A 25,607-nucleotide genomic window follows, 5' to 3' on the forward strand; every position below is an offset into this window, starting at 1 on the left:
ATGCAGCACTAATAACTTTTTATTTTACCATGTAAGGATGTTAAAAAAATAGCTACTACCTCAAACACCGCCATAACTTCAAGAAACAAAATATTTTAATGTAAAAAGTAGGACGAACACGATGTTAGAATTAAGGATGAAGATAGTTTTGTGTCCTTACACACACACACAAGCCTAAGTTGTGCTTATTTTTCTCAATTTGCCATCAGCCAGGAGAAATGTGGTCATGGTCTGCTATTGAGAAACCTCAGATCCCTTTGGGTTGCAGCCAGACTTGAGAGATGTCTTAAGAGCCACTTGGTGTGTTCTCACTCTTGGCTTGTTGTTTTTCTCTGAGCAGAGCTCTATCAGAAAAAATTGTCTCCGTCCTGCCAAGAATGAAATGTCCACACCAGCTGGAGCCCCACCAGATCCAGGGGATGGATTTTATTCACATATTTCCTGTTGTCCAGGTAAGAGCATCTGTGGGGTTTCTTGACCTCTGAACACTGGAATTCCTGTAACGGGTTTGGCTCTTGGGCCGTCTGGCCTAGGTCCTGGATCTGATGGGTGTGGTATGGATTTGGTGGCAGCAAAACATGATGACACTCCTCAGAACGTTGCCAGTACTCAGTCCACCCTAGTTTCACACCGTCACCTGTTCTGATCTTTGAATGTTTCCATGAGTAGCTTTTCATTGCCCTTCTGGTAAAGATGGAAGCCCATAGCCTCCCCATCGCACCCCATGCGCTGGCCCCCTTTGACCTCTCCAGCCTCAATTTATTCTTTGCTTTTCTTTGTTCTTTCTAGTCTAGCCCCTCTGACTTTCTTTCAAATTTCCTCATACACACTGTGCTTCCTCCTGTCACGGGGCCTTTCAGGGTGGGAAGGTCTTCCCTTCTCTCCTTACCTTTATCTTCCAGATCTCAGTTCCACCAAGTCTTCTCAAGAAAGCTTCCCCTGACTGCCAGATCTAGAGTAGGTTCCTTTGCTATATCCTCTCATATGGCATATTCCCTACCCTCACCGGAAGCTTCCTCACTGCAGTTTGTGACTGTGTCCATTCAATGCTTGGTTATTTGTATGTCTCTCCCATCAGACTGTAAGCTTCCTGAGGGCAGGTACCATGGCTGTCCAGCTTGCTCTTGTGTCTCCGGCACCTCTTGGAATGTCTGGCACTTTGTAGGCATTCAGTCCTACAAAGGACTAAATTTTTAACAGGAGCCTTATCTCCACCTTGGCTTTTCCCCAAGGCCCTGTGATTAAGTGGCCCTGCTGTACAAGTCCCTGTATTCTGTGCGGTTCTCATGTCTCAGCCCCTCCTCCAGGCACCACAGAAAGAAGAGGAGCGAAGGGACTTACCTTTGTTGCCTGCTGTGTGGACAGTACTTTGCCTCGAATCCTAATAGAGTTCTTTGAAGCATCTATTGTAATCCCAGTCTTACCTCTGAGGAAAGTGAGACTCGGAGAGGATAATCAGTTTGCTTAAGGGCAGAGAGCTAGTGAGCGGAGAGGCAGATTCCTCTAAACTCCGTGTCTTTAAGCCTGTACTTTCCCCTCCACCACCATGCAGCCACCCAGAGGAAAGCCACACAGCCCCTGCTGGAGAGGTTTTGTGATTCTGTTAAGATTATGTGGTGTAGCAGTTAAGAGCCTGGACTCTGGAGACTTCCTGGGCTCACATCTGGGCTCTGCCACTTTCTAGCTGTGTGATCTTGGGCAAATGACTTAACTTCTTACCTGATAAGTAGAAATAATAATAGTTCCTACCTGATGGGATGAAAGCTGAGTAAGTTAGTGCGTGTAAATCACTTGATTGCAGGACTGGCACCTTTCAGTAAGTGCTTTGTAAGTGTTATATAGTCGTTTCTGTTGTTGTTACTGCCGTTGGGAATGTTCCCCTGCACTAGACTTCAAATCAAATATGTTGAAATTTATAACTGAAATTTGTAAATTTGAGGCTGGGACTTTAACTCAGGATTTGACTTGTTTGTTTGTTAGGGGATGGATGGTACCCAATCATTTTGTGAAAGTAAGAAGTAGGGAGTCTGTGTAGAGTCTTACAGAAACCTCCAACCCCATCATACTGTGAAGTTGTTGTCCTTTCCCCTGAAGCCTGGATCTCTAGTGACTAGACCTTACTCAAAACTCTGCTAGAACTTTGAGGACCCAAGCTGTAGTCCATATATGAGAAGGGGATGAAAGGGTGGTGATTGTCTACAGTTGGTTTGGGCATTCTGAGTATCTTATGTTTGTGTTGTGAGTGGAATGTCAGAGGGCTTCCTGTCTGGATGTGAGAGCCCTCTCTGATGGTTATCCCATGTCTTAATTTCGTGGATCTGTAAAATTTTAAAGCGCAAATAGAGGTTGACCTGTGGTTGCAACCTGTATTTTAGCAGGAAGGGACGCTTTTAAAGGCAACAATTATTTTGCTTTCTTTACCATCTCCTAAAAGAGAGGCCATTTAACTCTCACTCTCAGAATAAAGGACAGTCCTTCAAATGGAATACATGTAGCCTTATGAAAAACTCGCCACATGCCTGTAGTTTTCTGTTTTGCCAGACACCAGTGAAAGAGCAATTGTGAACCAGCCACGGGGAACCACTGAACTGGTTGTCTTGTGTGGGACTAGGGGTCCACCACCCTTGTTCGTGCTGTTTAGCACAGCTGTGGTGACACTCTCTGAATGCGACCAGGAGGAAAGAAGAGCTGACTTCCGGCTACTGGTAGTTCCAGGTCACATCTTTTTCTCCCATGTGGGGCACATGGATCCTGTAAGCGTAGGTATTCTTCTCAAATGCCAGGGGCTTGTGGCAGAGCTCAGCCGTCCTAGAGGTTCCCTCCGCAACCCTTCATGCTGGGAACTCCAAAACACAGCGGTCGCGTCTCTAAGGAATCCTTTGAATCAACGGGCTTTGCTTTCCTCATCTGAGCATGTTCTCCAGGATCCAGCCAAGTTACCACTCAGTGTCGATCTAATTAACCAGAGGCAGATCTGAAAAGGCAACAACAATGAAAGGCCAGAAACTGGCTCTCCCGATGCAAAGCGAAGCAGAGAGAAGTTGAGTTGAGCAGTGACTCAGCCTCCTTAGCTGTCCAGGGCCGGGGCTGGGGTACAGGTGAGGGGCTGGAGTAGCCCCAGATGCCGTCCGATTTTCTGCCTCTGCCCTTCTGGGTTTTAGTCAGTGCCTGAGGTCACTGCTTGGAGGGGCGGTGGAGTGGAGTGATGGAAACAAATGGAAGATACTAGCAACAAAAGAATACTCCTCATAGAATTATTTGCAGTCACTGCTGTCCTGGGCAGCTGCTTCCTAAGTGTGTCCTTTACTTGAGCTGGCCGCCCTCCCTGAGCGCACGTTCCTGCCGTCCCCGCAGGAGCCCTGTGCCGTGTGCATGTGTCTGAACCTTGCCACGTGTGGCCCTGCCCCGGGGAAGCACAGCTGCTGTCCAGAAACTGCTCCTGAGATGCAGTAGCTGTCTCTGGAGAGAGGATGGCATCCCTCCATAAAGTTCTGTAGTTATAACGGGAATGAATGAAGAGTCAGGAGGAGAAGCAAAGGCTCTTTTTGCACGTTGCATTCTCACCTGCAGAGCGCCTGGGCCTCCCGCAGGCTGTGGGGCGTGGGTGTGCGCATATCAGCCCCGTTGACCTAGGACATGCGGCGTGAAGCCCAGATGCGCAGTGTCCCGATGTGGCCGGCGGCTGTGTGGCTGCTGGCTGTGGATAGGTGGGAGGATCACGTCATCTCTCCGAGCTTCCGATTCTGTAAAACGCAGCCAGTGCCGATTACCTTATAGTGTTGGGTGGATTCGAGCGCTGTGCTGTGAGTGCCGAGCTCACCTGAAGCCGAGGGCTTGTACTCAGTACACCTGGTCTCAAGTCTGAATACTGGGGGGATTTTTTTCCACCTATCAAACGAGGGTTACACTAGGCATTCTCACTGGTTCCCTCCCCCTCCCTCTGGTGTGTGGTGCGAGCAGCACGGGAAGGAGAGAGCTCCGGTAAGATCTGCCACTAGGCGCGGGGAGGTTTGGGGGACAGCTCTGTTTGTGTCGGGCTCCAGGTGTTTACAGAGCTGTCTAGTGCTTGTGTTTCATTTGCTCCCACAGTTGCTCTGTGACATGAAGGGAACTGATACTCTCACCTCCTCTTTAGCAGAGAGGGAAACTGAGGCCCGGGCACCTGAAGCGAGGCTTGAAGGCTCCTGCACAGCTGTCAGCTCAGGTCCCCCTGGATCTCAGCATCCAGACACCAGCGGCTGCTTTTCCTGCAGGGCAGTATGTGTTGGTGGTTATTCGCCACCTGGGCAGTTCATGTTCTGTGATTTGGGTGCAGGACCCGTGCCGTCTCTGAGCTGGCCTTTACCACAGTGTGTTTCATCCCTATCGGCTCACGTTTCCTTACTTTCTTCCCCAGTGGCTGGTGAAGCGAGCTATAGAAACAAAAGAAGAGATGGGCGACTACATCCGTTCCTACTCCATTTCCCAGTTCCAGAAAACCTACAGTCTCCCTGAGGTCAGTGTTCTTTTCTAGCCCAGTTGGGAACCTGAGTGCACAGTGAGGGACCCCTGGGAAGGCTCAGAGCACGCTCAGGCTCCCCTGGACTCCCGCCCGCCTGCGTGGCATCCCTGCCCCCACCTGATCAGCACTGAAACTGGGCCTCCTGGTTCATTAGAATTGCCTGTTTAAATGGGCACTGAGTGTCAAGCCCTACAGTTTGGTCCTTGTCTCTCAATTTTGGTACTGGATCTGGACCTTTTGTTAAATTACAAGAGCATGAGTGTATTTTCGTGTAGTCTTATGAAGGTTTTCGAGAGCCCACCTGCTTGGGACACACCTATAGTAACAGCTGAATAGTAATCGCAGTAACAGTACTAGGCCGATCACTGTCAGATACTACATTCCAGTCCCGGCACATCACATGCCTTCTGCCTTTGGATCCTCGTGACTGCTCCCTGAGATAGGCGGTACCATCCCCATTTTGCAGGTGGAAAAGCTAAGGCTCAGAGGTTAGGTAACTTGCTGAGGTTGCAGAGCTCATACGGATTTGAAGTGAGAACACTTGTCTTCCCCTCTACACCCTGTGGTCCCCCTCTTTCTCACCAGCTATAGGGATGGCTGTTTCGCAGCCATCGGCAGAGGCCCTAGCTTTTTCCCATGCAGGATGTACTCCAATTTGTTAGAAAATTGAGACTTCTTCAGGCAAAGTTGTGACGAGAAGTCAGTTTATAAGACGGACTGCTGAGCAGTCCAGTTGAGTTTCCGTCTTTACGCAGGCAGATTTGTTTCATCCCTGTGTCTTCTTGTCTTGCAGGATGATGACTTCATCAAGAGAAAAGAAAAGGCCGTCAAGACAGTGGTTGACCTCTCGGTGAGTTCCCTGCCCGAGTTCTTCTGTAAGGGAAGAGCATAGGGTCGTAGCCTCCAAGCAGCCCTTTGAGGTAAATCACAGAAGCCCCTGCCCCCCGAGGTTGCCATCTGCCGGGTTGCCCAAGAGCTGATCTCGGGTGCACAGGTGAGAGAGGCCCTGCCCGCCGTGCGTGCCCGGTATCTGATGCCAGCGTTCAGGGTAGAACGGGCCACAACCACTGCCCTGTGTTTCCCTTAGTTCCAGTTTTCCAGACCCAAAGCCCTTCCTCATTTGTGCCAGCGGCAGCTGTAAACTTCACGTAGCTCCAAAGAGCAGATGACGTACTAGAGCTGCTGCACGGAGGTGACCACCGCCATGACGCCTTCGGGATGGCAGAGTAGCTTCTGAGCTTTGTGTGGGAAACTCTGGGACGGCCTTTGTCCCCAAGCACAGTGTATCTTAACCTCAGGGTCTGCACTCATGTGCCCACTTCCCCAGTGCAAGGGCCAGAGGAGAGCTTTGGGCCTTTTCAAAACACGCTGGGCCAGAGCCCAGCAGGACCTTGCCAGCCTTCACCCCCCAGCCTTCCTGCTTGAGCTGATGGGAATGGAGCCTCAATGCCTGGCTGTAAATTCACTTCCTTTAGAAAATAATGTCTAGAGTTATTCTGCATCTTTTTTTTTTTTACTTTTAAGAATAAATGTGTGGTCTCCCCAGGTGATTACTGTGAAAAGAATAACAGTAGTTTGATGATGAAAGACATGAAATGCTCATTTAAAACAAAAAAGCCTTTGTCAGTTTATGGTTGTAATTTGTATCTTTTCCACAGTTCCATTTTGGAAATGGGAGAAATGGAAAACCTTTAACATAGTTACACTCTGAAGCCAGATGCTATTTTCAGATTTGGTGGCAGTATTAAATAATAATACTAAGAGGACATGATAGAACAGCAAGTAATTTTTTTCCTGGTTGTGAGGTAGACGTTCAGTTTAGAACATCTTTAAAGTTTTCTTTAAAAAGATTGATAGGGGCTTCCCTGGTGGCACAGTGGTTGGGAGTCCACCTGCCGATGCAGGGGACACGGGTTTGTGCCCCGGTCCGGGAAGATCCCACATGCCGCGGAGCGGCTGGGCCCGTGAGCCATGGCCGCTGAGCCTGCGTGTCCGGAGCCGGCCTGTGTGCCGCCATAAAAAAAGAAAAAAGATAGTTGAGAGGAAAATCAACCTTAATCTAACAACACAGAAGCAGCCACTTTTGATGCTTGGACATATTTCTTCTGTGTTTTTAATGTGTATTTTTATAGTGAATTAGAATTATACTTTGAATGTAATTTTGTAGTTTTTTTTCCGCTAAACCAATATAGAGTCTTGTATGCTGTTAAAGTTTCCTCCTAATCGCATTTTCATGACAAATAATAACCAATTGGTTGGATGTGCTGTTGCTTTCCCTTGTTTTAAATGATGCTTCATTTAAAAGAAGTGAAAAGAAATGCTTTCATTTCTCCCTCTGTTACAGGGAGCGGGGGAGCCAGTGGCAGGAGAGGAAGGGAAATTCTCTTTTCCCTATAAACTCTGTACTATTTGGATTTTATACTAAGTCTGTGTATTACCTATTCAAAAACAATAACGTAAAAACTATTTAATTTTTTTAATTAAGAAGCTGTAGGAAGTTTATTTTTCCAGAATTACAACTATAGGCATATATTACTGTATCAAATCTTATAAAATCCAATTCTTTTTTTTTGATATTTTCAGCATGTTGTTTTATTTTATTTTATTTTATTGGAGTATAGTTGCTTTACAACGTTGTGTTAGTTTCCGCTGTACAGCAGAGTGAATCAGCTCTACATGTACATATGTCCCCTCTTTTTTGGATTTCCTTCCCATTTAGGTCACTGCAGAGAACTGAGTAGAGTTCCCTGTGCTATACAGTAGGTTCTCACTAGTTATCTATTTTATACATAGTATCAATAGTGTAAAAAATATTTAATGTTTAATTGAATATCTTCATGTGCAAATCTCACTTGGAGCCCTGGGTAGAGAGTGAGAAATATTACATTTTTTGGCTGTATCACCAAGAATAAAAGGCCAGTGTAGCTGTTGATCAAACTGGGCCTGATGTCTCTTTACCTATTAAACATTTCAGGCCTCTAGAGACACATTATTTCTTCTTCTCGTTTGTAATGGAGTTTTTAAAGATAATCGTCTTCTGCTTGGCAATATGACTTAAATTCTTGACAAATATATAGTGCCCAAACATTGTTCTAAGCATTTATATGTAACTTATCTAGTGCTCACCACAACCCTATGAAGTAATAGTATTTTTTTTTGACAGGTGAGGAAACTAAGGCACAGATTGGTTATGTAGGTTGCCCTAGGTCACATTGGTGATGATGGAGCCAGGATGCAATAAAATGCTAGATAAAATGCTGTTTGCAGCTCATTAGAAAATAATCTCAAGATAAAGGAAAATGGAAAAAAAATTGTAGGTCTCTGATAATAGTTCAAATTGCTTAGTTTATTTCCTTTTTTTATGTGTGAACCTACTCCTCGGTTGACTGTCAATACATTTGCAACAGGAATGATAAAAAAATTTTTATGGATGGCCAGAGCTGGCCTTTGGGTTTTGTTTGTTTGTTTTCTTCTTTCTCTACCTACTGAAAATACTCTCCCATTTCTAGATGCTGTCTTCTTAGGTTTCTGAGCTGAGCCCTGTTGCCATTAACTTCCATCCTTCCCACCCACCACTTCTGCACATGCTTGCTTGCGGCCTTGGAGTGAGGGTCCCAGGAGCTTGTCAGGGACTCCGGGGCTCCATGCCCCGGTCTTCTTCTTGTGAGTCAGTGTAAGACATGGAACAGCTTGCTGCATTTTGTTTGCTGTCACTCTCTCCAAAGAGAGTCCCTCCCCTCGTAAAGGGAATAGAGTCTTTCCTAGGTGACCAGGGTGTGGCTCTTTGCAAATCTCAGTTTCTCAAGAATGTTTTCCTCTCCTTCCAGCCTCTCCCCAGTTCTCCCCTTCAGATGTCTCATCACTGTTTCTTACCTGCCCCTTATACTGACACATGTAGAATCCCAAATTTAAACTCTGAATGGTAAATTAAGGATTAAAATTCTCTCTTACAGACAGCGCCAGGTTTCTAGAGCCAGCCTTTTATAAAATATGCATGTAGCTGCCGGGTACTGACTGAGTGCCTTCTATGTGCTTGACATCTAATGAGGCATTTTACAAGCGTTGTCTCATGTACTCCTCATCAACACTCAAGGACTTATGCGTTACATTTCCATTTTATAAATCAGGAAGTTGAAACTCAGAAAGGTTAATAAATTCCCTACACAGTTGCAGAGCTGAGAAGAGGCAGCCAGGTTTTCATTTTACATCTGGCTTCTCAGACACAGCAGGTGTTGGTGCTTCTCTAGTTTTCCACTGTTCCCCTGGTCTCTGATTTCCGACATATCCCTGACACTGATTTGGCCATAATGTTTCTGACTGATTTCAGGACCCTGGGGTAGTATTTATCAGGGTCCCAGAGACTCAAATGCATGCAGAGTGCTTGCGTGCTCTGCCCTTGTGAGGGCGTCTCCTCTGCCTTTGCCCGTTTGAAGACCATTTGTCCAGCTGGGGAATGGGTGCGAAGTGGAGATTGTCCTGTTGTCTTTTTTTCCATCTACTAACAAGTTATCATTGTGCCTCAACAAGCAGACTTTACTTACTCTTGCTTACATGTCTTTTTAAAAATAAATATTAAACATTTTAATATTTTTCAAAATATTTTAGCTTATAAGAATATAAGCTTGGGGGCTTCTCTGGTGGCGCAGTGGTTGAGAATCTGCCTGCTAATGCAGGGGACACGGGTTCGAGCCCTGGTCTGGGAGGATCCCACATGCCGCGGAGCAACCAGGCCCGTGAGCCACGACTACTGAGCCTGCGCGTCTGGAGCCTGTGCTGCGCAACAAGAGGCCGCGATAGTGAGAGGCCCGCGCACCGCGATGAAGAGTGGCCCCCGCTTGCCACAACTAGAGAAAGCCCTCACACAGAAACGAAGATGCAACACAGCAAAAATAAAAATAAAATTTATTAATTAATAAAAAGAAACTCCTACCCCCAACATCTTAAAAAAAAAAAAAAAAAAGAATATAAGCTTGTCTTGTCTTTAGCCATCATTGTAGGACCGTTCCAATTTTTTGCACTCATCCTTGGTTATGTAGCTCATCTATTTTTTTGATGCATGATTTTTTGTTTTACAAAAGGTTATTTTTCTTTCATACTACTACTGTGGTAATAATGAAAAATTAGGAATTGGAGAAAAAGTACAAAGACTCAATCACCCACGATACCACCAGCCAGGGATAACCACTGTTATTCCAAGTGGGAAATATATAGTTATGGATATCCATATAGAAAATTAGAGAGCACAGAAAATGACATGATACTATATATTCTGTTTTGTTGTGTGGTTATTTTGCTCAACAGTATAATCAAGGATATATTTCCATGCCAATAAATATACCTCCATAGCATTTTTAGTGGCTGTACGTTATACATTGTGTGGTACTAACTTAACTAGCTTAGTTTGTTTTTTGGGGAGTTTTTTGGTTTTGTTTTGTTTTGGCTATTATGTAGGACATCCCCGTAGCTAAATTTTTTCTTTTATCTTTAATTATTTACTTGGGTTACATTCCATGAAGTGGAGTTGGTTCAGAGGTTATGCCTCAGTCTGTTAGTACCTCTTGCCAGATTGCCTGGCAGAAAGGCTGTTGTGTGAACTTTTTTTTTTTTTTTTGCGGTACGCGGGCCTCTCACTGCTGCGGCCTCTCCCATTGCGGAGCACAGGCTCCGGACGCGCAGGCTCAGCGCCCATGGGCCCAGCTGCTTCGTGGCATGTGGGATCCTCCCGGACCAGGGCACAAACCCGTGTCCCCTGCATGGGCAGGCGGACTCTCAACCACTGTGCCACCAGGGAAGCCCTGTTGTGTGAACTTTTAACTTCTGAGCTCATCACCTTCCAGTGTTCTCTCTTTTTGTCTTGGCTTCATTCTTCTTCGTCCTGGGGATTATTCCCAGTACTTCTGCTTCTCCTTTGAAATGTGTTCTTTTCTTGACTTCTCCATATCTCCTTTTTACGGAATAGGTGGCCGCTTTGTAGAAGGCCTGCTTGATGGGAGGTGGTATTTTCAAAGGACATAAGAAAATGAAACTATTGCCCAGGACAGGCCTCCCCTTACCCTTCCACTTTCGCATCATAATCATCATCGCTCATTTGTCTCACCTAATGTGCTGTTGTATAGCCTACTTCCTCCTTTTCTGAACTGTCAGCCTTCCATATTCATGAAGTATCTGACCTGTGCAGTGAGGTCTTTTACTCCCTCTCAACCTCGAGTAAAGAGTAGCTGTGAAATTTTACCCAAAGCCCCCAAAGATACATTTGCTTACTGTTTGTTGAGCATTTCTTGGTAATGTTTAGAATTTTGTATGAGAACAGAGGGGACAGAGGGAATAAGAAAAGACTTCTTATTGGTCCCCTAAGAGACCAGGTCATTTAAAACTGCGACTCCACTGTGTTCTTCCACAGGAAATGCTGTCAGGAGGGCCTTTCTATCCAGGCCATGAAATGTAAACGTGGCAGCATAAGTAAAAAATATATATATTAGTATAATATATCAATATCAATGATATTGATATTATATCAATATATATATCAATAATATATATCAATAATAGCAAATACACACATGTATGTATATCTTAGCCCTTAATGTGTATCAGATAACATTAAATAGATTGACTAATCCTTACGACTCTCTCCATATACCTATTTTACAGATAGAAAACCTCGGAGGTTAAAGTAATTTGCCCCAAATCAGAGAGGTAGTAATAGGGCACGGGATAAAACCCTGTCTGTCTGACTCCATATATTCATTCCATAATAGTAATTGAGCGCTCACTGTGTGCCAGACCGCATTCTAGGGTATGAGGTGAAAGCAGGAGCATTGCAGCTGTAAGGGATTCAAGGGATTTCGGGACTCATCAAGGGAAAAGATGGGACGGGGGGTTAGCAGTAGCACACACAGGGTCTCTGGGCGATGCTTTGACAGGTTTGCCTGAAGGGCGGGGAGGCTGTCAGTGCGCAGGCCATCCCGAGGCCGAGGCGCCGGGGCCACCATTCAGGAGGGGAGACAAGGAAACGAGGGAGCCTCGGCCGGGGCAGGTTCGAGAAATCTGAAGGACAGCTGCAGCCTGGGGTCTTTATAACCACGGGGCTTATCCTACCTGTGGTTCGCAAATGTCAGGTGCAGTTTTGCAGAGCGTGCAATGTGGACAGGCTGTAAACCGCTAAACTCTGCTTAGTGGGGCCATCTTTTAAACAACTGGGTCTGTGAAAAGTTTGAGGTTGGCGCTGGAGGGTTTTGAGCTGTGGGTCTCAGCCTGCTGTGAAGAAGTAAAGCTAGGAGTCGATACACAGAAGCCATCTTGGCTCATGTACACAAAACAGTGACCTCATTCTTACCCACCGAGTTACACTGTTTCGTACAAACTCAAGGGGACCTGAGGTGGGACTTGTGTCGAACCTCAAACAACAGAAGATAGGCACTTCCCTGGTGGCGCAGTGGTTGAGAGTCCGCCTGCCGATGCAAGGGACGCAGGTTCGTGCCCCGGTCCGGGAAGATCCCACATGCCGCGGAGCGGCTGGGCCCGTGAGCCATGGCCGCTGAGCCTGCGCGTCCGGAGCCTGTGCTCCGCAACGGGAGAGGCCACAACAGTGAGAGGCCCGCGTACCGCAAAAAAAAAAACAGAAGACAGGCCTGCACAGCAGAGCTCATGTAAAAGAGAATAGAGGAAGAACAAAGTTTAGGGGCGTCTGGAGAAAACCCTACCTCCCCAGCTAACTTTCCTACCCATAGACGTGATTGCCATCCGTCTCTTGTCATTCCCTCACTCAGTTCCCAGGGCTTCATTTTTGTGGTGGTGGTGGTTGTTTTATTCATGTGAGAATGAAGAAAACAACCTGATTTGTCTCAGTTATAATGACTTTCTTATGGGGTGTTTCAGGGCCCTGCACTTGCTGATGGGAACATCAGCGGAGCCCCTCTGGGTGGAAGGCAGCGTTTGTTCAGGGGCTGGTGGGCAGAGGTGTGTCCGTTAGAGTAGGGTTTGGGTTTGGGCTGCCAGGTGAGCCCTGGGAGAATGAGATGTGCTTCCTGGCGAGTTGTGTATGGTCCGGCCCCCTGGAGCTCTGGAGGGCAGTGGCTGCTCGTGGCTGTCTTGCTGCCCGCTGGGTATTTCCTGAAGGGGTTGCCCCCCGTAACTGAGAGGTGAATTATTTAATCTCTGCTTCTTTAGTAGCAAAGGTGGAGGTAATGGCATCTGCCCGGCTTCTACCTCATGGTGTAGTTACAAAATGTAAAAGGTGAGATGTATGTGGCGTGCTTTAAAGTGTAAGGATAATTACACGATGGCCAACATTTGTCATTGTTTGGCAGAATAAAAGGTCCTTGTGGCTGTCAGTTTCAGTATGCTATTGTTTTGGAGTCAGTCCTTCTTTAGACTCCAGTTTCCTGTCTGGGGTCATCGACTCTATGAATGGTAACTAAGGAAAGTTAGCAGTTAAGCTCAGTCATATAGTGCGGCTGTAATGGTAGAGCTCCTTGGAAATTAAATTGTACACAGTAACTGACGTCATATGGGTCTATTATGTTTTTCATTTCCCCATAAGTCTGTTTCGTGTTATTTATAGCTTCCTATTCATGTAGGCACCAGCAGCAACCTAGGAATATTTGCAGCAGTGAGTTACAAGAGCAACCCTCCAGGGTCATCCCAGCACCTGTTTCATTCCTTTTCCACAGAATTGTTGAGATTATATATGTTACAGAAAGGATGTTTTTCTGTATGTTTGAAACTTTTCATAACAAAAAGTGAGATAATAATAAAGTTAACAAGAATTATCAAGAGGGGAACAATTCTAATTAGCATTAAAATACCACTGTCTGGAGAAACCTGATAGTGTGCTTGTCCTGGTGATATCCAGGTAGAGATTAGGTGTGGTGAACTCCGCTAGTGGAGAAGGAAAGATCCAGGGACAAACTGGAACACCTTGCACAAACAGCTGCCTCTTTGCACCCAGAGCCCTGAGCAAATATTATTAAGGTATTGTTTGATGCCAGTTTGGCAGTCAAGAAGGACATTCATTTGGGGTAGAATGACAACCAGGTCATCTGGGGGTGAAGACCTACATTAATTGAGCACCTACTATGTGCCATGTACTTTGTGTTTAGGAAATATATATATATATATATATATGCAGTTTCAGAATGTGTCCTACACAAAAGAGGTCTGTGTTTCTACATTTATAACTAAATAATACTCTAATAATTTTAAAGTCATTGAAAGTTTAAAGTGCATTTTGTGTTTTTATATGTTTTTTAAGGATAAACCTCAAAACACTTTTGTAAAGAGATATATATCTCTGAAGGGTTTGTATTTACTTTCCTTTTCTGGTAGTGGAGATTTCTATGCCATGAGAGAATTTTTTTTTAAACATTCTAGGTTAACGTGTATATCTGTGATTGTTGCGTGGTTTATGTCTCTGGGTGGTAGAAAGGTCTGGATATGTAGTGACTGGAAAATTTGTATTTTTTTCTGGAAAATTTTATTAAAGAATAAAAAGGATTTGAATAGAGAGATAAATCTTGCTTTTCAAGGCAAGATTCAGTATTACAGAGATGTCAGCTCTTCCCAAAGTAATGTATAAATTCGGTGTGATTCTAGTCAAAGCTCAACAGTTTTTCATAATGAACTTGACAAGCTGATGCTAGAATTCATTTGGAAGAGAAAATGTGTAAGAATAGCCAGGAAATTTGAAAAAGAACAGTGGAGACAGGATAAAGACTCATAAAGCAAGAGGAATTGAAGAGGGTGATATTGGTACATGTTTTATATATGTGTATATAGTTGTCATTTTAAATCAAGGAAAGGATAGACTATGAAACTGATGATGTTGGGATTCTTAATTTTCCATTCAGAGAAAAACGTATATCTATAGATACCTACCTTTCGCTATACCCCCCAAAAAAATTCTGAATAGATTAAAAGGCTAAATATAATCTATAAAAATAATATACAAGAGCTTTTTTTTTGTTTTTACAGTCCCTGGGTTAGGAAGTAAGATGACTGATAAGTTTGATTGCATGAAATATTAAAATGTCATAGGACAAAAAAACCCAACAAGATTAAACAAAGTTGACAGGCAATAGATGGGGTGGAAATATTTGCTCCAGTATAAAAATCAAAGGGGCAGATTCCTTGAAGGCCGTCGCCATGTGCCAGCTGTCCTCCTGCAGGGGAGCTGTACACCCGCTGCCATGGGAAAGGACTCCCGCCCCTGGCAGGCTAGACCAGCCCCCTCACGCTTATTAACTCCCCGCCTCATCCACTTCTTAGGATGCTTACAAGCCCCGTCGGAAGTACAGACGCCAGCGGGGAGCAGGGGAGATGCTGGATGAGGAATCACGGGTCCACACGACGCTGTTGGAATATGGCAGGTAATGAAGGCGACCCAGTCTAAGGTGTCTATTTGATAAAACCATTGAAAAGGAAAGCTAGTTGAAATTGCTTCATTGGGGTGAACTTGGTTGGTTTTCACCTGACTGAGTCTACGGGTTTGAGCCTGTGATTGCCAGCACCGGGGACTTTTCTCCCTGGTGTTGAATTAGCTCAGTTTCTGTGGGTGGCTTCTCTGGTGGTGGGAGAGGCCTGATCTTTGAAGTTCCTCACCGAGCCCCCATCCCCGGCTCTGCCCTCCTTGGGGAGTTGGGAAGCGTGGGGCGTTCGCAGAGGCCCAGGTGGGCTGCCTTCATGCCCCTGCCATATGTTAACACCTTCAGGTAAACTAAGAATTGAAAGCAGTTACGGCGGTTTTACTTTGTGTCAGAGTCTAATAGTTTTGGTGCCCTGTGAAGAACTGTCCTGACCAGGAAAATGAAGAATTTAGAAGTAGTTTTGTCACTTCTTAAAAACATCTCTAATTTTAAAAAATACAGTTCTTATAGCCTCAGTTTTCAGTCACACACACACACACACACACGCACACACACACACACACACACACACACACACACACGGAAATGCTTCTCCTCGTTGAATTTTTTGCTTGACTCTGGGTATTAACCTTCCTTTGTGTCCTGAATTTTCTACTTAGGGTCCCTGATTCCTTGATGGGAGTATGTCTCCTGTGCTTCCTCTCCCTCTGCTCGGAGTCATTGCTGTGCGCTGCCCTGATCATAACCCAGCCCTCCCTGGGGGGCTGGAAGTAACAGTACTGCCACTGGCATCTCCAAGTGAGCACCTGATGGCTTCTCCCTCTAGGGCACTGGAGACAACCAGAAGGACATTAAGGCTTAATTGCCTTACTTATTCCGTCTCTCAAATGGAATTGCAGTTGCTGCTTTTTGTTTGTTCATTTGTTTGTTTTTGAGAGAGTAATGCGGGCTCAGATCCTTTCTTCCTGAGAATGAAAGCTAGTCCGTTTTCATTCAAAGGAAGTTGTTAGTTCTGACCCTGACCTGAGCGTGAGGGCTGCCCCACAGCTCACCAGCTGTTGCTGCGAATTGAGCTGCTTCTGAGTCAGGCACCTCCAGACCAGCGACATAATTTGCAGGGCCCAATCAGCGTAAAATGAAAATGCAGGGCACCTTAGGCCCCTGGGAATCATAAATAATGATTAATCATTAAGGATTTCATGACAGCGGCAACAGCCAAATGCGGGGCCCTTCGGGTGTGAGGTCCCGTGCCACTGGACGAGTTGCACGCCTTGGACACTGTGAGGGGGGCTCTCTAGCCACCCCTCAGCTGCAGGCGGGCACACGAGACTGTGCTGGTCCGGGCGAGCCAGAGCTGGAGAGGCAGCCTCTGGGAGTGTCACATGTTCCGGAGCCAGAGAAGACTTAGGGACGTGTGGTTTTTGGTAGTTTGTATTGTTCATACCTCCATTTTTTCCAATATCCAGTACGTGTTTCAGAACTAGCCTTAGTTCTTATTGGTGGCATCATGCTGACGCCTGATTTCTGAGCCTGGGGTGGGTGTTTGATGAGGCCTTTTTTTGTTTGTTTTTTAGGAGATGGGGTTATTTTGCCTTTTTTTTTTTTTTTAAGCTTTTCTGGTAAGGAGAGGGTGAGTTTGTGAAGGTGGAGAATTCTGATGGTTTATTCACCTCATTCCCCTTTTTGAGAATGATGAAGACAGCACTAAGAAAGGTTAAAAAATAACCTGCCCAAGGTCAACTGCTGACGATTAAGAACTAGTAAGAGCCTCATACTGGGACTTGAACTCAGGTTTGCTGGACTCCAAAAACAGGTCATCATTATTATCTGCAAATGTTGTTTGAGCCTCTGGTGGGAGTTTGGTTCTTGATTTCAGGAAGACAGACCCAGCGTTGGTTGTTTGATCTGAGACTGAACAACCAGAGAGTGGATGTTACAGCTGGCAGAGCAAATGGGATAAAACTTAGAACCCCAAGAAGTGTCCGTTTATTCCCCTTCCTTGGGCAGGCTGCTTGCCTCCTTTCTGTCTGTCTTACTCTTCCCTTAGGGTTTTAAGTCAATACTCTCCACGGCTTGAGATCCTTCCCATTCAATGAGGATTACATAACAATGTCCTTATGAAGGACTTCGAACAGTTTGTCTCATGTGAAAAAAGGAAATGTCAACTGTTAGGTGCTGTCACCACCAACACCAACACCATCATCATCACCATCACTATCATCACCATCATCATCATCATCATAATCACAATCATCATCACCACCACCATCATCATTATCATCACCACCACCACCAACACCATCATCATCTCCATCACTATCATCACCATCATCATCATCATCATAATCACAATCATCATCACCACCACCATCATCATTATCATCACCACCACCACCAACACCATCATCATCACCATCACTATCATCACCATCATCATCATCACCATAATCACAGTCACCATCATCACCACCACCGTCATCATTATCATCACCACCACCACCAACACCATCATCATCACCATCACTATCATCACCATCATCATCATCACCATAATCACAGTCACCATCATCACCACCACCGTCATCATTATCATCACCACCAACACCAACACCATCATCACCATCACTATCATCACCATCATCATCATCATCATTATCACAATCATCATCACCACCACCATCATCATTATCACCATCACCACCAACACCATCATCATCACCATCACTATCATCACCATCATCATCATCATCATTATCACAATCATCATCACCACCACCGTCATCATTATCATCACCATCACCACCACCATCATCACCATCACTATCATCACCATCATCATCACCATAATCACAATCACCATCATCACCACCATCATCATTATCATCACCACCACCACCAACACCATCATCACCATCACTATCATCACCATCATCATCATCGTCACCATAATCACAATCACCATCATCACCACCATCATCATCATCACCACCACCACCAACACCATCATCACCACCATCACTATCATCACCATCATCATCATCATCATTATCACAATCATCATCACCACCACCGTCATCATTATCATCACCATCACCACCACCATCATCACCATCACTATCATCACCATCATCATCACCATAATCACAATCACCATCATCACCACCATCATCATTATCATCACCACCACCACCAACACCATCATCACCATCACTATCATCACCATCATCATCATCATCACCATAATCACAGTCACCATCATCACCACCATCATTATCATCACCGTCATCTTCCTCTTCATCACTATCACCATCACTATCTTCACCATCATCATCATCATCACCATAATCACAGTCACCATCATCACCACCATCATTATCATCACCATCATCTTCCTCTTCATCACTATCACCATCACCACTGTCGTCTTTATCACCATCATTCTGAGCAGCAGCAGTTTTCAGTTCTCAAATGCCCTTAAGTGTGACCTTTAGAATCAGATGAGGAGCCTCACCTGAGCCCCTCCTTTCAGTTCTCCTTGTCCCTATGTTCTCCTTACCCCCAGCTCTAGCCCTCCCTCCAGCCCCTTTATGAGAAGCCTTACCCTCTTCCCTTTCCTTCCTAATCCAGCAAGGCTGGGCCCCTGCTGCCTTGGGGACTCACTCCACTCCTCCCTGCCACCCCCTCACTGTCGTGGCACCCCTTAATTGCTCATCCCCACCTAGGAATCCTCATCCCTCATTTGTTGTCAGTGCTTCTGTTTTCCTCTTCATCTCGCCTCTTGACAAGAGGGAAAATATTTTGACTCCTAGCATAAGAAGATCTGAAAGCAGTGTTTCTTCTTTGGGGTTAGAGGTCAGTCATCAGCCTAAGCCCGCAGAGCATCTGGCTTTGAGGCCCGCATCCCAGTTTCTTCTCCCTTTTTTGACTTTCAGTTGCTCAAATAAGGCTAGACTTTGAGCCTGGCCAACTATGCTGAGGACCTTACAGACTGTGTGTCTTGTTAAAAACATGTTGGGTATATTTGTTTAAATGTTATGTTGTTGGAAAAACAAGACTCATAGTTTCAATTTTAGACTTAAACACAATTGTATCTTTATAGTATTTCAATTATATTATGGGTCCAATCAACTTTTAAGAGCTAAACTTAAACAACTAACCACACTATGAAACTGTCACTGTGGGGAAATGCATTTTAAGTGCATATGACATGTCTCTCCCAACCTGTGTCCCCTCTGAAGGCCCATGACATGCTCATAGAGTATTTAGTAAATGCTCATTGACTGAACAAAGAACAGAATCCACAGTCCTTAGTATTTAGGGCTTTTTTATGCCCCTGATTTGTTCTGGATTCCAGACGATTTGATATCTGTCTTACTTTGCCCTAGGGGAGAAAGTTAGTTTGTTTTCTAGAACTGTGATGTACAGTATGGTAGCCAGTAGCCACGTGTGACTGTTGAGCACTTACAATGTGACTAGTATGGCTCAGGAACAGAATTTTAATAATTAAGTTAAATTTAAATTTTTTTATTACATGCTTTAGTTATGGGAATATGTTTAAGTATGTCTGGAATAACTTGGGTATATGAACACTAATTTAAAGTTCTAGAAGATGTACATCCTTGATGATAAAGACCGAGTCCTGGGTCTGGAGTGTGAGGAAGTGACTGGGTGGTGAGAGGGCTGGAGCTCTGTTGGTGTTGACGGTGTAGAGGTCAGCCGGGTTGGTGGGTCAGAGCTAACAACGGGAAATCCAGGAGCACACTGAAGCACGTGCCACTGCATATCAGGCTGGCGCTTGAGAGGAAAGGGCCCAGCTGACAGGGCAAGAGGAAAGGTAGGTTGTAGGATACAGCATGAAAGGATGCTCTAGGAAGGATGAAAGAGAAGTAAATGTGTTTGTAGTAGAAATAAGTTGAAGCATCTCCCTGCTCTTTGTGAGGATGATAGGCCGCAAAAGGGTATCATGTTCTCCTGGTGAAACTCAAACGGTGCGGAAGAGTCTCCCAGAGATGTGGGACCAGTGAGCAAGTGAGGCAGACGTTGATAGGCAGCTGAGGACAGCTCTTTTTTGTCATGGAAGCGTTGCCACTGTGTCACATGGAGAAGGAAACCTTTAGAAGAGTCAGCAGGACTCTTCATTCAGCAAACGTTAATCAAGTACCTACTATGTGCCAGGCACTGCACTAGATGCTGGGGATACAAAAGTGAATATTCATAGCAGCCCTATTCACAGTCACCAAAAAGTGGAAACAAACCAGATGTCCATCAGCTGCTGAATGGACAGACAAAATGTGGTTTTTTCATACAATGGGATACTATTTAGTCATGAGAAGGCATTAAGTACTGATTCATGCTATAATATTGATGAACTTTGAAAGCATGCTAAGTGAAAGAATCCAGGCACAAAAGGCCACGTGTTGTACGATTCCATTTATATGAAATGTTCAGAATAGGCAAATCCACAGAGATAGAAAGTAGATTAGTGGTTGCCAGGGGAAGGGGATAGGGGAAAATTAGACTAACTGCTATTTATACATATATTAGGTGTGGAGCTCTTGGGGTGATGGAACTATTCTAGAATTAGACAGTAGTGGTGGTTGCACAAAATAGTGAATACACTAAAAACCACTGAAGTATACATTTTAAAATGGTGAATTTTATGTTATATGAATTATACCTCAATTTTAAAAATGTAAAGAAAAAGAAAAGTGAATGAAGCACATTTCCTCCCCTCCAGGGCTCAACAGACAGATTGCACATAACACATAATTATTGTACCCCGTGGGTGTCAACACAGAAGTGCATATCTGTGTGGGCCTAACCTAGTTTTGGGTGGTCAGAAAAGTCTTCCCAGAGCCTCTGTCTTTAAGGAGAAGTAGCTGGGACCTGGGAATTGAAATACTCAGATTTAGCTGTTTACTGCTTTGTTTGGAAAATCTGTAAAGTTCCTGGGCCTTAGATAAGGCCCGTCTGCCTGAGGGTATGTCTTCTGCCCTGAAGGTCTCCACAGACTGAAGGCCTGGGAAACAAAAGAATACCCAGGGTGCAAGGACACTTCTAGGAGTGGGAAACTTCAGAGAGACCCTCTGTTGGTCAGCGCTCCCTGGTTCAGGACACAAAGTCTTCCCACTAGTTTCAGCAGAAAGGACTGATTGCAGGGGTGGATGGGAGGAGTTAAGAGATGTGACGTAGGCTGAGCAGGGTCACTTTCCAAGTGTCACATTAGATCTGGGCTGCCTAGGATGCTGCTTCTGCCTCCATCATCAGGAAGCTAGTGAACAGCCTGTGGAGTTGGGAAGCTGGTACTGCAGCTGCTGACAAAGAACCCACTCACTTTGCCAAAATCAGAAAACCACCGTGACAGCTTCTGGCCCCAGAACCAGGTTACTGCTACTGGGATCTGCACCAGTGCAGTGAATCCTTTGTGCTTTTGCTGTCTGCTTCTCTGACTGCTACACATTCAGAACTCCAGCAAATGCATCTCACTGATTGAACCTAAGTAGTATTCAGAGCCCCAGGTGCAAGAGAGTATGGAAAATAGAGTTGTTTGTTCTCCTGCCTCCACGGTATAGTAAGATGCTAGATGTTGACTAAGCCAGTTCACTGAATCTGCCATAAGGTCCTGTAAAGGATTTGGGTGGATACTCAAAACATAACTTTGATCTGTTGCACTTTGGGCCTGTAGATCTGTGCCTAGAGGATGGGCACAGTGTAACCAGCAGTGACTTTTGGTCTCTCCAGTTATAAGACAACCTATTGCAGGGTCGGGTGATACTTTTGGCTTCTTGATTTCTCCATTTTCTTGGAGAAGGATGCAGACAGGCAAACAGGCAGTTGGACATGATTTCTGTCAAGGAAGTAGGGGGAACACGTACAAGCACAGGGATGGATCAGCCAGGGCAGAATGTTTGAGCAATTGAAAAGTTTCCAACCCAAACTACCCAGCCTGTAGTTTGTATCTCCTTCCGGCCCTCCCGTACTGTCAGTGGTAATTTATAGAAATCCTGTGGAAGCTGTTTAAACAGGGCTTGGGATCATGTTTGCAATCCCATATCAGTGGTACAAAGCTCAGAGAGGTGAAGCAATTTCCCCCATGTTACACAGTTTGCTGGCACCAGAGTGAAGACTCTAGCTAAACCCATTGTCCTGACTTTCTACTTCCCAACCCACCTTGTATACCAGACTCAACTGTAAACTAAGCCTGTGATTTGTCAGCAGAGTTCTAAGAAATCCTGTGCCCAAGTGTGTGTTTCCCTTCACACTCATCACATGGCAGGCAAAGCACTGGTCCCAGATTGAGATTTTCAGATTGAAAGTGGAACTGACTTTTGGAAATGACTAAAACCATCCAAAGCAAAGTCTGGGAACGCTTCAAAGAAGAGGTGGCTTTAGAGCTGAGGTGTGAGGAGTGAATAGGAAAGTAGGAGGAGCCAGCAGACTAGCACAGTGTGCAGAGCTCTGCTCAGGGGCCGACACACAGGAGTGGGGAAGGCGACCTGCTGGCGGTGAGGGAGGCTCAGCGGTTGTTAGGCGGGGCCGTGGAAGGGAGGCCCTGGTGACAGTGGCCACAAGGGCATGTGTTCCCTGCCAGTGACAGGTGTGGGCCAGGCCAGCGGGAGGTTGAATAAGGGATGGGGAAGGAAGAGGGGGCGTGGAGGCCCGAGACCAGGTCAGAGGCCAGCACATGACGCAGCAAGCAGGGTGAGGTGTGAGCGAGGGCAGAGCAGGAGCCCTTGATTTGTTTTTCTTAAACGGTTGCGTGTGATTTTATTTCCTTAAAAGCTATTTAAAGGTAAGTGAGTTTGGGTGTTTTGCATTATGGTTTTTGTTCTAGGTCGAATGGTTTTTGCATTGCTTTAAAAAATAGATATTAATTAGAACCTGAAAAGCTAATTTAAACCAAAGTGCATTTGTGAGCATCTTTGAATTTAAACTTGGCATGCAGTGAGCACACAACATTATTGGCGTCATGCTTGGATTGTGTTTGAGAATGAAAAATGGGCTGGACATGAGGTTATGAAAGTAGTCATTTAGAAAGCATATTTAGCTTGAGCAAACACATTCACATATCATACAGATATTTTTAAGGCTTTTAGCTTAAACCGTGGATCTGAAATGCAGTTCCCGATTCAAAGAGTAATAATCGCACTTAAAGAGAACGTTGCGCTCTGCAGGAAGCGTTCCCATTTATGGCATTTATATGGCAAATAGAATGGCGGGCCCTTTATTCAAAAACAGTGGGATATGGCTTTGGTTTAGGCACTTGAAACATGTTCTCCAGTCACCAAATAGCCTAAATTCTTTTTGGTGCCTTTCATATAAAAATCCAACTAAAATGCCTGTGATCAAATTTATTTTTTTAATAGTAATTGAACTCCCCTCTTTTGTGGCTTGCAGGAGGTATGGATTTAGCCGCCAGAGCAAAGCAGAGAAGGTAAGAAAAGCTTGGCTAATGGGAGAGAATGTTTGAGAGACGCAAGTGCCCCTGCCCTTTGCCTCTGTCTGACGCGGACGGGCTCCCAGCAGGGGTGGGACAGCAGGACTCTGGTCCCTGGGCAACCCCGGGCAGCGGGGATGTGCCAGCTGCCTTTAGCCCCTGAATCTCCCTCGTGGCGTCCCCAGTCTGTTGCCCCTGCAGGCAACACCTCGTCATGGGACTGGAAGTGAAGGGTGATTGGAAGTCATGACACCAGGGTCAAACAGATGGCCTGTAATAACTCTAAAACTGTAGAGATGAAGTCCACTCCCAGAGCCCTTGGCACTCCTCATCTGATGAGAGAGGCCCTACACAGGTGTGAGCGGGCTGCTGGCAGTGAGAGAGAGCACGGCATGTGTTACAGGCTGGCCCTGTACTAAGACAACCTGGTGTGGGAAAAACGGAACGTCAAGATGGGGTTTTATAAGTTCATAAAAGAGTATCAAGGATTTCTCTTCATTCACGTATTTTTGTTTGTATGTATCAGTATTCGTTCATGGTTCTTAATTGTCAGCAGCAGGGAAGGCATATAAATCTTACAGTGCCAAACCTTTCCTGTGTTCAGGCCCTTTGTTCGGGGCCCTACGTGTATTTTTTCACTTATTCCTCTGAACAACTCTGGGAGGAAGATACTTATTTCTGTTTTTCAGGGCAGAAAGCTGAGGTTCAGAGAGGCTCAGTGATTGGTCTAAGATCACACAGCTCCTAAAGTGCCATAATAAGAATCTGAGCCCAGATCTGTGTGACATCAAAGCCTGTGCTCTTACCCACTGCCTTTGCAATAATAACGTGCTAACTAAAGTGGCCAGTGGCCTCTTTAAAAGTAGAGTCCACAGCTTGAGATCTAGTAAAACCTCTTTCCTCATTCCCCTCCTGACCCCCAGATTTTCTTGAATGAGACACCACTCCCCCTGCCGTTCTCCTGCCACCCCTCCTCTGTGCAGATCCCCCATTACTCAGTCCTTCCAGGAAGCCTTCCCTGAGCGCGGCCTCCCTCTGCTTTCTGCGGTCATTGTCTCAGTCCTTGGGGGGCACTGACAGTGACTTGGAGCTTATGTTCTAAAGCCAGACTGGCTGGTTTCAAGTCCTAGCTCCTCCCCTTCACTGTGTGACTGTGGTCAGTAGACTTTGTTGTGCCTTAGTTCACAGCATCTGTGAAATGGGGGCAGAAATTGTACTACCTCACAACATGGTTGTGAAGATTAAAATATAAAGGATGTAGAATGATCCAGCCCATAGTGCACACCTACAAAGCATTAACTATCATCATTATTATGATCATCATTAACAATCATTTATGCATTCATTACGACATCTTCTTTTTTGGTTTTCTTCTTATTTCTTCCACATTTGTGTTTTCACTCAACCAAACAGCCATTTCCTCCAAAGCAAGGTTTTTTTTCTGGGTTTGAGTGTCATGTGGCATCTAGTGTATAAGAATTTGATGTGTATGTGTAATATGTAATTTTAAGTCTGAAAAGAATGTCTATGTATATGACTATATTCTGAAATAAGGCAATTTGGTTATGATTGGAAAAATCATGAGATGCCCATGAAATATTATTCGCATTGGCCTTGCCTTATCATTCTCATCTGAGATGGCACATTTGAACTGGAAGTCTTATCCCCTGTAGATATATGGAGATGCTCAGGCCACGCCCCAGGGTCAGTCATAGGCTTGTTATAGAAATGCATCTCAGAACTGGGATGGTCTCAGAAGGGTATCTGAGGGCAGTCCTCTCATTCAACCCTAGAAGACCCCAGTATCCAGAGAAGGTAAGCCTGAGGTTGCCAGCTGGTGAATGGCAAAGATGGAGCTAAAACCAAGAACCCTAGACTTGCAGCCCAGGTTTGGGGAGCAGCCGTTACTCCAAGTGTCCTGAGTGTGGTGCCGTGTATTTAGAACTTGAGCTGGTTCCATAGCCTGGAGCTTAAGCACCAGGGCAAGCAGTTTAGAGTCTTATCCTTCAGGCCAGTGGTTTTCAAACTTTGCTGACCACTCTTGGCAGTAAGAATGCTGTTTTTCATCATGTGGTTCAGTACACACACACACACACACTACACACACACAGACACACACCTGCAGATACAACCCCCAAAACAAAAGTTTCACAAAGCAGTACATAACCCTTTACTACCTGTAGTACACTTGGATGTGTTGTGTTCTGTTATTTTTATTTAATTTATTTAGATGCCAATCATACCTGCTAAATTACTTTCCTATCCCACTAATGGGTCTCTGCTGAAAAACAGGCAGTGACCTTAA

The 25,607-nt window shown here is 45.2% G+C and overlaps 1 protein-coding gene across 3 annotated transcripts in view; it reads left to right on the forward strand.

The window, feature by feature from the left end:
• Nucleotides 1-25,607, forward strand: part of CCDC93 (CCC complex scaffolding subunit CCDC93) — an 89,095-nt gene that overhangs the window by 13,252 nt on the left and 50,236 nt on the right. For all 3 annotated transcript variants that reach the window (XM_082630583.1, XM_082630582.1, XM_082630584.1), the window contains exons 4-8: nucleotides 341-452; nucleotides 4,397-4,495; nucleotides 5,295-5,351; nucleotides 14,768-14,868; nucleotides 23,263-23,299. In XM_082630583.1, coding sequence (XP_082486709.1) covers nucleotides 341-452; nucleotides 4,397-4,495; nucleotides 5,295-5,351; nucleotides 14,768-14,868; nucleotides 23,263-23,299 — 406 coding nt within the window. The remainder of the gene's footprint in view (nucleotides 1-340; nucleotides 453-4,396; nucleotides 4,496-5,294; nucleotides 5,352-14,767; nucleotides 14,869-23,262; nucleotides 23,300-25,607) is intronic.

Source organism: Mesoplodon mirus (assembly GCF_964341445.2).
Source record: "Mesoplodon mirus genome assembly, chromosome: 8".
In the NCBI taxonomy this organism is placed as follows: domain Eukaryota; kingdom Metazoa; phylum Chordata; class Mammalia; order Artiodactyla; family Ziphiidae; genus Mesoplodon; species Mesoplodon mirus.